The sequence below is a fragment of the Dendropsophus ebraccatus genome, chromosome 3 (assembly GCF_027789765.1).
Source record: "Dendropsophus ebraccatus isolate aDenEbr1 chromosome 3, aDenEbr1.pat, whole genome shotgun sequence".
NCBI lineage: Eukaryota > Metazoa > Chordata > Amphibia > Anura > Hylidae > Dendropsophus > Dendropsophus ebraccatus.
The window spans coordinates 93,400,335-93,412,471 of NC_091456.1; the positions used below are offsets into that span (position 1 = coordinate 93,400,335).

General features: G+C 44.3%; 2 protein-coding genes across 2 annotated transcripts in view; one reads left to right on the forward strand and one right to left on the reverse strand.

Moving 5' to 3' along the window:
* The window catches only part of ABHD8 (abhydrolase domain containing 8), a 67,881-nt gene extending 67,074 nt beyond the window's left edge, over positions 1-807 (reverse strand). The window contains exon 1 of the mRNA XM_069962220.1: positions 753-807. The gene's annotated coding sequence lies outside the window, so the exon portion shown is untranslated. The remainder of the gene's footprint in view (positions 1-752) is intronic.
* Positions 746-11,763, forward strand: DDA1 (DET1 and DDB1 associated 1). The gene is made up of 5 exons (XM_069962223.1): positions 746-849; positions 3,342-3,422; positions 5,370-5,421; positions 5,504-5,565; positions 10,432-11,763. Exons 1-5 carry the CDS (start codon positions 844-846, stop codon positions 10,537-10,539), a joined length of 309 nt encoding a protein of 102 aa, XP_069818324.1. The 5' UTR covers positions 746-843; the 3' UTR covers positions 10,540-11,763.
* Positions 11,764-12,137: the final 374 nt, after the last annotated feature.

Consider the following 12,137-nt stretch of genomic DNA (forward strand, 5'->3'; position numbering starts at 1 on the left):
CATATGTAATTTCCCTCACTAGCTAGAACCCTCTTAGGCTATGTCCAACACCAGGAGTGGATTGTAAACATAGAGGGGGAGATTTATCAAACATGGTGTAAAGTGAAACTGGCTCAGTTGCCCCTAGCAACCAATCAGATTCCACCTTTCATTCCTCACAGATTCTTTGGAAAATGAAAGTTGGAATATGATTGGTTGCTAGGGGCAACTGCACCAGTTTTACTTTACACCATGTTTGATAAATCTCCCCCAAAAAGGCACTGTTCACACACTGTTGTAACTGAATTAAATAACGGCCACCCATTTAATTTCAACTGTAAATATAGCCTTTCTGCGTTTTTAATCCTCTCCTGATTTTGGTTGTGAAACACTGTGTGCAATTTTTTTCTGGTGTAAGTTCTACGAATTTCCTCCCTTGTGGATGCAAAACGGCGTTAAAATACTGCATGTCATGCCGCAAAAAAAGCAAAACCCCCATGTGTGACCACACACTAATTAAAAGTTATAACAACAATCTGCGCAATCAGTAGCGTCATACAACAGCTGGAACTTCAATTCCCATCATTCCTTGCGAGGGTCTGTAAACCAATGGCAACTTCTGCTAGCGGAACACATGCCTTTTCCTGTGCATTCAAACCTGATAGTGCCGGTTACGTCACTGACGGACTGTCAAAATAACCAATTAAACGGCTGAAAATGTGACAGAAGGGAGAAAGAGCCAATAGGCGTGGTGTCCTGGAGGAAAGGTTTACCTTGGCGTCCAGTGAGAGGCGTGGCTTGTTGGCGACGTTCCCGCGGTGGTTTGTGTGAGCGGGCGAGGCTGGAGCTGAGGGGAGCTGGCTTATGATGGTGTGTATACGGCTACGCCTGTGCTGCGGGGGTGTGTAGGGCTCAGGGCCGGCACGGAGATCAGCTGGGCGCTGTGAGGGCAGCAGTCGCGGTGTGTGTGAGCGACACAGGGGCCGTGTTGTGGGGTGGGGGGTACATGAAGCCTGTGTGCTGCTATGCACGGTGAGCGGCCTGCATGCTGGGGGCTGGCTGACTAGGTGATGCCCGGGACCTGCAGTGCTAGAGCTGGGCCTTCTGTCACTGTCCGCTACCAGCAGCTTCTAGGCAGCCATGTCTGGTATCTCCTTGTAGAGAAGCTGCCTGTGTATGGCCAACAAACCTCCCGAGAGCCTGGTGTATCGGAACTGGCTGATCTATAGGCTGGCAGGATCACTCTTCAGTAGCTGGAGAAAGCTGGGTGAGGAACCCTGTCCCTGTACCGTGCTGGATACCACAGAGGTGCCAGGCTGTGTACCTGCCCTATAGGGGGCATTACTTGTTACCTACATAGTGCCAGCCTATCTATAGCCTTGTACTGGGAATATACTGGGAGCCCTGTCTGGACTGGTTCTTCTGCTTGTCCTGGCAAAGTTCTGCTCCAGACGCCAGATAGCCGCACACGTCTTGCATCCAGCCCTGATGTTATTACGCCAGGTGTTGTCAGAAGCATGGCAGACTGGTCACATTAGGGATATGGCCGCAGGCTTGTGTATGGCACCCTTACAAAACTGCTCCTCTCTGCACTGTACGCCACGACTAGCCAGGTGTTGCCCATTCGGTAAGTGTTACAGACAAAAATGCGGTATTATGTGCCAACAGTTCAGATTAATGGCCGCCTTACAGTATAGAAATTTCTTGAGCTCGCCAGTGCTTCGCTTCAGGACCCAGACTCTATAGTATTTAGCACTGCCGCCTATGGCACTCAAGTGGCAAACACAATCCCCTTGATGCTGTATTATAATGAATTTTTCAAATCCTGATAAAACTTGTGTAAACTATGGTGCCTGTTGTGTAGTGTTGTACATAAGGGACTGCCATCAGGTTCTGAGCATGCGTGGGCGTTTTATAATCCATAAGGCATAGTTAGGCTAGGTGCATGTCTGTGGCAAAGGTTCAGGGGCCTCCGCTGCATGTTCTGTTCAGCAACTGAAAATAGAGCTGGTCGGTTTTCTGCACAAGGGCCCCCAATAGAGCCTGTTTACTTTAAAGTGACTGTACCACCAGTCCCAGGCTTTAGCACTGGAGGCGGGCCCACCCACCCTTAGGCCCCGTTCCCACTGAGCAAAACTAGCGGAATTCCGCGGCGGAATTGTCCGTTGCGGAATGCTGTTAGCCTCCCGCTCATAATGGGAGTCTATGGGAGGCGCGTGCTCCTGCTCTGTCCGCGCTGAAGAATGAACATGTTCATTCTTCAGCGTGGACAGGGCAGGAGCGCTCGCCTCCCATAGACTCCCATTGTGAACGTGAGGCTAACTGCATTCCGCGGCGGAATTCCGCTAGTTTTGCTCAGTGGGAACGGGGCCTGAGTGGGAGGAATCCCAAGCCCCTCCATGAGAGGGTTCCATTGATTCTAATGGAGTCACGTCATGGAGGGGCTGGGGTTTCTTCCCACTGGGGGTGGGTCGGCCCACCTCCAGTGCTTCAGCCTGGGTCTGGTGGTACAGTCACTTAAAAGCACTTGTATCTTCGGATAGTTGCTTTTAATCCAAGATATGTCTTGCGGTCCGTTCGGCAGGTTATTGTCCTAAAAAACAACTTTTAAACTTGCAGACCCGTGCCCTACTGGAGTATCTGTGCCCTAACACTGCACCACCCCTCTGTCCCTCCTCCCCACCCTCTTCAACTTTAGGAATGCCACTGGAACATTTTCTCCTGTCTGAACACTGCACAGGTGCCTTAACGATCCAGCCCATGTTCAGTATTCACACAGCTGAGGAATAGGAGACAATCTGCCTGGAGCATTTCTAATGATGAGGAGGGCGGGGAGGAGGGACAGAGAGATTGTGCCAGCCTAATGCATACACAATCTAAGCCCCAGCCGTTGGGCACGGGGCTGCCAGGTTAAAAGTTGTTTTTTAGGACAATAACTGCATCACCTGCCGAACGGACCGCAGGACAGATCTTGGAATAAAAGCAGCTATCTGGTACAAGCGATTTGGGGTCAGATTGTGGGTACAGAGTTGGTTTAATGGGATCTGTCTACTATCCTGATGGTGTTCATCATTTCACAGGATTTTAACAGGACAAAATAAGTGTTTTTTCATCCTGTTTTTAAAGGGGTATTTCAAAAAAATTTAATTTGTCTCCTATCCACAGGATGGGGACAAGTAAGTGATCACGGGGGGTATGACCTCCGAACCCCCAGGCGATCTCTGTATCGGCCCCTAGCTTCTGTTACCTGATCCCCGCTCTGGCTTGCTTCGGGCTCCCGTCGTCTTCACATCCCGCTCAGCCAATCAGGTGTATTAGTTTGGAAGGATATATATTTAACTTGTCCTTTTTCTTCCTCCTAGGCGGACTTTTTAAAAGGCCTACCAGTGTACAATGAAAGTAACTTTAGTAGATTTCATGCAGACTCTGTGTGTAAAGCCTCAGTAAGTACTTTACAATGTCCACAAAATCCTATTTGCCTTACTACTTTCTTCTGTGGTTTTGTCATTCTATCCTTGTGTGACGGGTAGGCACAATACTGACCTCTGTATAGTTTGTATTCTTTGCTGTTCCTGGATTAAAATGCTGCTTTGCTCATATGTAACAGTGTAATTAAACAAGGGGAAAATAGCATATCTAAACTAAATCCACTAAACCATTTATATAGTTATACACATAAGGTAATGGTTGGCCGACCATCATTCTTAATGGCCAAAAAAAGCTTCTCTTCATTTGTATAATTTTTTTTGTGGATTTTTACAGCAGATTTCAACATGTGTAACATTCTGAAATAAAGAATGACAATCATAATGACAGATTAGGGCACCTGTCAGCCATGGCTCTACATATACAGCACAGGTGTAAAACTGTGGCCCTCCACCTGTTACAGATCTACAATTCACGTCAAGCTTTGGCTTTAGCTGTCCAGGGATGAAGGGAATTGTAGTTTTGCAACAGCTGGAGGTCTGTGAGTTTAACAACCCTGATATACAGTAAAACCTCTGAATGCACAGGCCAAAGGTATACAAAAAATATGGACATTATAATAGACATGAGACGAGACATATCAGAAGTTTCGATTGGTTGCGGGGTCTGAGCGTTCAGACTGACCGATTAGCCGGGAGAAATACTGTTTTATTTTAACTCTTATTTTATTAAAGATTTTCGATAAAGACAGGGAAACAAATAGCACATGGTAACAAATAAAGACAGTGCAAAACCATGCAAAAGTTACAAATATCAACATAAAATCAGCGAATACAAGTCCGCCGAGAAATACTGTTTTAGCAAGTTCACCCCCAGCTTTGTTTCACATGACTTGCAGTGCAAGTCTATGAGGTTGCCTAGGTCTCATAGACACAAAGTGAGGAGAGGAGAGTGCTTCAGCTTGGTCATCTCTCTGCTCGTTCTGATTACTTAAGGTCTGAACAGCTTTAAAGGGGGTCCTTACATCTATGCCCACCCCACCCCCTGACATTTAATGCCCTAGCAGGCAGATAGGAAGTTGAACAGTCCAGCAACTGCATATTCTCCAACAGAAACTACAGTTCCCAGTTGCTCTCTGCATGCTGCTGACATGACACTGACTGATATTGCTTCTCTCTTCTGGGGAGGTTTCTTTATATGTAAGTTATTTTGAATTTAAGTTGACTAATCTTTCACCTATTTCCATATTTCCACCATAAGCAGGCACACTTCAGCTGGGTGTCTGTTTTATGATGGGTCTGCAATATTACCATAAACATTGTAGTATTGCAACACACCATCAAGGGGCCATCCAGGATCTGAAAAAAGTCCCCGGTGCAACTGGTACTTTAGGGTCTGTGTTACTGTGTTAAAACAGAAGTGTGGAGGTGTTACTGAAAAAAAGCCTAAAAATGGGTCAGTATTCTTTAATATTCTATAGCAAAAGATACAACTGTTACTGTCCACACTACACATTTATGGTAATGCAGGTGAGTTGTGCGGCAAAGCAATGTGTCTATCACTGACTGATGACTAGGTGGTGCATAGACCTGTACGTCCAGCTATAGAAAAATCCACAATGAAGAAACAGCAAAAAGTCCAGCATTTACCAGTCAGATGAATAAAGTTTGCAGTTTATTCAGGACACATGCCTGAGCCCATGTGTCCTGAATAAACTGCTCACTTTATTCATCTGACTAGTGAGTGCTGGAATCTGCTGTTCATTGTGGATATTATAATATCGCCTTTTCATTAAAACTGGAAAACTATTGGCCCAGATTTATCAAAAGTGTCTCTTTCCATAGTAGCTGATTACAGCGCTGCTTTTATTTTATCAGTGCATTGGCATTTTCTAGAGAACTATTACTGTTACTTTTGTCATTTTCTGTCCTGTTTAATGTAATTTTTGAGGAATTGTCTTGCAGAATAGACGGCCTTCAGTTTACCTGCCCACGAGAGAGTATCCTTCTGACCAAAGTAAGGGTTCACTATTTATTCCTTGTTACAGTTGATTCTATTCATGTGATGATCCTAACTTTTTTCTTTTTACATCCTTTAGTCATAGTAACAGAGAAAACAAATATACTTTTGCGTTATCTACACCAGCAATGGGACAAGAAGGTAAGATGTACCTCACTATACAAGACACTTGTAGATCATTTGCAGACATTTATTAGAAAATATCTCTTTACGTGGCTAGTTCCCGTGGCACTGACTCCACTTGAAAGGGAAATATCCTATCTGTCTATCTACACACACCCTGTTTCTCCAAAAATAAGCTCTAGCCCTTTTGCTGGGTTTTACTCTAAAAACAAAAACCTTCTCTTTGTTCGCTGATGATGCCCTGTAAATTCCTGTCGGATCCAGTAACGCACTTTAGTCCCCTGATGGCTTTTATTGAATGGTATGGTTCGTTTTCAGGCTGATGCCCTGTAAATTCCTGTCGGATCTAGTAACGCACTTTAGTCCCCTGATGGCTTTTATTGAATGGTATGGTTCGTTTTCAGGCTATCGCATAAACTCCTCAAAAAGCGAAGTGATAGAATTAGGAAAGAAGGTGCATCCGCGGGTATGGGACAGGCTCCAGGTCAGACGCAATATAACGAAACCCCATCTGACTTACTTGGGGATCAAAATCGTCAGAGAGCCCAGTTCCTTATATACTCTAAATTACCCACCCCTTATTGAAAAAATTATAGGGAAACTACAGAGATGGATCCACCTGCCTCTCTCCTTTTTAGGAAGATGTCACTTAATAAAATGCTGAGTTTCTCTAAACTCCTTTACCCTATGCAGACCATACCGATGCTCATAAAGCACTCTTCACACCAAGCGTCTAAATTCCAAATTTACTAAACTTATATGGAGAGGTAAAAGAGCGTGCATTGCGCTGCAGAAACTCATGCTCCATCTAGCTGAGGGGGGTACCAATTTCCTGTACATAAGAGGTTATAATCTAACCTGCCTTTTTCGCGATGTACTTGACTGGGTACATAGCACGGACCAATTTTCAAATAGACGCTTGGAGGCAGAGTTGGCAGCTCCATGGAATCTAGTAGCGTGTCTATACTCGAAAATTGCGACTCTCTCTCCCTGTCTCAAAAATTCCATAGTCATTAGGAATACAGTTGTGGCATAAAAGAAGGAGCTGAGAACTTTTTGGCGTGCCCTTCCTGATCACAAAATGGATGCCTTTTACGGGATCATCCCAACTTTACACGAGGGAGAGAGGACCCGCAGAATGCTATATGGAAACTGAAGGGTATTGCCACAGTCAAACAACTAATAAACACAACTGAAAAGTGTTGAATGACAACTTCAGAATTTCAGGCTATTTATAACATCCCATCTTCCCATTTTTTACAAATAATTAAACTTACCTCGTTCTGCAAGAGTAGATTACGTAATGTGAGCAAAGAGGCGGGAACGACTGAATTTGATTACATTTTGGGGACCGGGCCTGCCTAATCGCACCATTATGCCAAATTCTGGGCAACAGCCTGGTTAAAACAGAGGTAGGCATATGAACCACCCAAAAACTCAGCCTGACACAGCATGGCAATGAGAGCACAGGGAACCATTAAAACAGAGGTAGCATATGATGAACCACCCAAAAACTTTACCTGACACAGCATGGCTGTGAATACAGAGAACCATTAAAAACAGAGGAAGCATATGAATTACCCCAAAATTTAGCCTGACACAGCATGGGGGTGAGGACAGAGTGACCAAGGTAGAAGCGGTAGCCAGTGATCCTCCCAAAAATTAGGCCAGACACAGAATGGCAGTGAGCACACAGAGAACATTTAAAAGTGAGCGAGGAAGCAAGTGAGCCTCCCAAAAAATTGGAGTGAGGCCAGGGGCTGGGATTTATAGTGGACACGAACCTAGGGGCTGACAGCTGGCCAGCTGTCAGTCACCATCAAGGGTACACCTGATGCCGATCGACCGGTGGTGGTGAGGCCCTGGCCGCGGCTACACAAAAAAAAAAAAACACAGCTTGCTGGTTGCCAGGGACGTGATCTGTGGCCCCCAGCAACCAGTCCCGCTCCTCCGCAAACGTAGTGGCAGTCAGTACACAGAGAACCATTAAAAGTGAGTGAGGTAGCAAGTGAGCCTCCCAAAAATTAGGCCAGACACAGCATGGCGGTGAGGACACAGAGAACCATTAAAAACAGAGGTAGCATATGAACCACCCAAAAACTTAGCCTGACACCCCAGACCAAGATGGGCAAAACAATCATCTAATAAAAATAGCCGGATTATGGCTAGATTTAGCCTCACCCCCTCATACAGTTGTGCGTGAAAGGCATATCTTTGGAGGTAGGGACGAAGACACTAGGGGCAGGGCAGCCCAGCACCTCCAAGTCAGAAAGTAAGAAAGACAGAAATCTGGAAATATAATAGTGGTCCCACTAGTGTTTGGGGGGCTCTGAGGTACAATCTAGTGGTGGCTGCACCAATACACTCTGTGACACCCCCTTTACACTCTGCAAGCACTAGTGAACTTAAATATGGCTTGAGTAAGAAATACAGAAATCTGAAAATATAGTAGTGGTCCCAATAAAATAGTACTGAGCACTTCTTCGGGGTCTGTATGCAACACCTAATGTCCCCTTTCTGCCAGCAGCCGATCACCACAGTGTGCTGGTTAAATCGTGGTAGCAGCACTGCAAATCCCAGCCAGCAGTCTGTAGTAATACAATTTAAAAAAATATTTCTCTAATTCTCTCCCTGACCAGCAGCAGCTCTGTCCCTAATCTCTTCCAGCATACGTCTGAAGCGAGCACTACCGGCTGCGCGTTTTATATGCCAGGGTCATCTGCTCTAGCCAACCAATCGCTGCTATCAACATGTATGGTACATCCTGTGATCACGTGGGACCCAAAGAGTCTTCTGCATGTTTATTGGCTGAGAAATAGTGCCCAAACTTACAGGAAACGGATGATGAGATTTTCTCGAGTATCGCAAGATGCTCGTCTGAGTAACCAGTACCATCGAGTACCCTAATACTCGAACGAGTACCAATCTCGGACGAGCATGTTTGCTCATCACTATTAATGAACGCTGGCGAGAAACTTCCGGATTATTCACAATGCTATTTTTGGCTTCAATCTCCCAATAACCCCGACTTTTCCGGATCGGATCACTAACTGTCCCAAATGTAACGAGGAGGCCACGGACTCCTGGCATGGTATGTGGCTATGCCCTCAGTCGCAAAGTTACTGGGATCGTGCAATTGCTTATATAAATCAGCACTGGAGGATCAAACTACAAAAAATACCTCAAGTACAGTGGTGTCTTGGATTACGAGCAGAATTCATTCCGGGACCGTGCTTGTAATCCAAATCCACTCTTAAATCAAAGCAAATTTTCCCATAAGAAATCACTGATATGCAGACAATTGGTTTCACACCCCAAAAATAATTTTTTTGTTAACATGTAAAACAAAGATTCAGTAACAGCAGAATATGTGATACTATAAGTTACTGTACAGTAATGGAGAGGGTGGGAAACACAAGGGCTGACAGAGACTGCAGGGACCATGAAGGAATGAGCAGGGCAGATGTGGACACATACATGCAGCACTCTGTCCGGGGAGAGGGGTGTTACAGCTATAAAGAGATTACCTACGCAGTCCTGTCCCCTAATGCAAGCCCCAGCCTGAAGTGGATCTGCTATGATTTGGAAGATGAGGGAGACTTCCTGGGTCAGAGTACAGTGCTGTAGACCCCGCTATACAGAATATGCCCCTCCCCCACTCGTGCTCCCTCCCAGTACAGAGAGCTCTTAAACCAAAACAATGCTCTTAAACCTAAGTCACAATTTGGAAAAACTGTGAGCTCTTAAACCAAGTTACTCTTAAACCAAGGTACCACTGTACTTATTTTTCAGTATATAGACCCCACTGAAGGAGTGGATGGGCCAGAGCAACTCATTCCTTTAATGATACACATTATTCTACTAACTGCTAAGTGTCTTCTCCTAAACCATTGGTTATCGCTAAATATACCAACCATCCAGGAATTGCTAAATCTCATTTAGACCTTACTCTGCATTGACCGGATAGAAACCGAAAAACATAGGGAGAAAGGGGCTGCTGCCTTCTTTAAGAAGTGGCAAACTTTCTTGACCTCTCATTATTCTAGAGAGAAGATCCATACAATTGTACGGCCACTTAGCTACACTACATAGTATTTAAAAGCAGATCTAGCTGATTTATTAGTGCCTCTGAAACTCCCACCTCAGCGGCGAGGAGACAGTGCCGATCCTCCAGTGTCTGACTTGTCAGGAGGAGCTTACCCTATAGATGTCATTGTATGAAAGAGTCACATATAAGTTAGAGACGTCCCTGCATGTCGAGAAGAGTGGTGCCTGGGTTCACATGCCTTATGCGCTCTCCGTTGTTTTATGTTCCCATCTTACTGAGTTTATTGAACAGATGTTCCTCCCTTCATGTTGGAAAGGGATACACATTTTGTAATAGTTGCTATTGTTTCTCACTTTTACATCAATATGTATCTTTTGCTATTTATTTTATTGCAGTGGGTTTACTGCTGGTTATGGTATGTAATGTTTATAAAATTGAAAAGTGACTAATGACCCTTCTCCATGGAATAGAAGAAAGGAATTCAACATAATGTGTGATTGTTGTACATGGGAAAAAAAATAACACTTTCCTCGAAAATAAGCTTTTTTTTACTTTTGAAGACAAAAATATTAGACCCTGTCCAGGAGCCACTGTGGTCCATTGCGACCTAGCTCTGACATAGCTCTGCACATTTGCTCTGCTCTAAGTTTCAATACCAGGCGCCTAGGAACCTGGGTTAAAAGTAGTGTCATGTAGTTTGCATCCGCCAAAAGTGTCCTGGTTTAGTCCTGAAAGTTAATATTAGAGGTGTTGGAACTGGCTTTTGTTTAGGTGATCCCATCAGCCCCTTGTATTTACTGCCAATGTTACATCTCCTATTTTATGTCTGTCTACAGAATGCCGCAAAGAAAAGAGACCAAGACCAGTTAGAAATAGGTGAGACGTCTGCACCCCCACGAAAGATTGCCAGGACCGACAGCCAAGAAATGAATGAAGACACATAAGCACCACTGAGAAACTTCTTTACCAACCTTGCACCCCACATCTTCATATTTCCTCCCTCACTGCACAGGATTACCCTGCTATGTGGGTAGAGGTATCACAGCCTTCCTCATGGATACAACCTGTTTCTCTTCTGATAGGAGCCAAATTTGTATTTATTTCTTGAAGATTTTATTTATGCTGTGCTGAAACTCATCTGGAAATTGATGGATCTGAAAGATTTCAGTCCCTGTCTGCCCTTTCCTTTTTAACCCCTTTTTCTGCTGCTCCCTACACTGTGTATATGGTTTTAAATTTATTTGCCCAGGTTATGCCAGACTCTGCTGTAGACTCTGTGCTGCTGGAAGTTCTCTGGTCCAGTACCGCAAAGATTATCATGGCTGCCAGAATGGCTGGAGTGGATGTTTGGAGCGTAGGAATATTTTCTCAACAAACTGCTTCAGCCACAGTGCAATTTTTGTTCCATTGATATACAATTTTTTTTTTTTTTTTTTTGCATGCATATTTTTTTTTTTTTTTTTACTTTTGTGCATCCCAAGCCCTTTAGGAGGATATTCACACCCTGGAAATCACAACCTTATTTGTGCAGTATTGTTCTGTTATGGACGTCTTGTAATTGCACCAATCAATGAAACTCTGCGGCAGTGACTGCTGTGCCATAATAAATATGAATTGTTCGTTCTAGAGGTACCTGCATGACTAACATACTGTTTGTGAGGCATTGGACTTGTGTAGCTGTTTTACCTTCCAGCACAAAAAACCATTGTGGTTTTACCCTGGTATCTGTAGCCAGTGAAAAGTCCAATGTCATCTAGACTGTTAAGCAATCCTGACACTTACACGAATGGCCACCATTAAAAATACCTGGAATTTGCCACTGCGTTTTCCTCATCCCAGCAGGAACTGTGAATTAAACCCGTGATGGTCATCTTCATCCCAGCCTATCTGTTGTGGGTTCTTCTTTTGTGTACATTTTGATGCCATTCAGTTTCAGTTTGGAAAGAGCAGCTGAAGGGTGTTCTGTGTTGGTACCGTGACAGCCATTCACAATGATTTGCGAGTTCTGACGCCCTTAACTTAATTGCCTATAAAGCTCAACTAGTGCTTCCTGATTAGAAATGTTGCCTAGAAAATTCTGTTGCACAGTAGATAGCCCAGTAATGTCCTGTGGTAAGGAATAATCCTGTGGCCTTCCAATAAAGTCTCTGAAGCAGAGATTGCTTGTATTTTTAGCGTGAAATGACTTTTTGGTAAGTTTCAAATCTGGCTTAGATGCTACATTCATTTAAATTACTCTAGCTATAAATGTCACTTGTGGGGACTTCAACACATGAAGAAAACCGAAAGCTTGTAAAGTAGCATAATGCTGGATTCACATGTTATTTTGGGCAATATTTTTAGCTAAATCCAGGAGTAATACAGAAAAACTACAACGAATTTACACCTTTTTCTGTGTTGGCTAAGAATACTCACCAAATTAGTGTGTACACCCACTCTTAGGCCACATTCACATGCTGTAAGACAGTGGCCATTCTGTGACACGGCCGCTATCTGTGAAGTTCACCCCGGTTGGTACTGCAGTAGCGGCCAGATGTACATC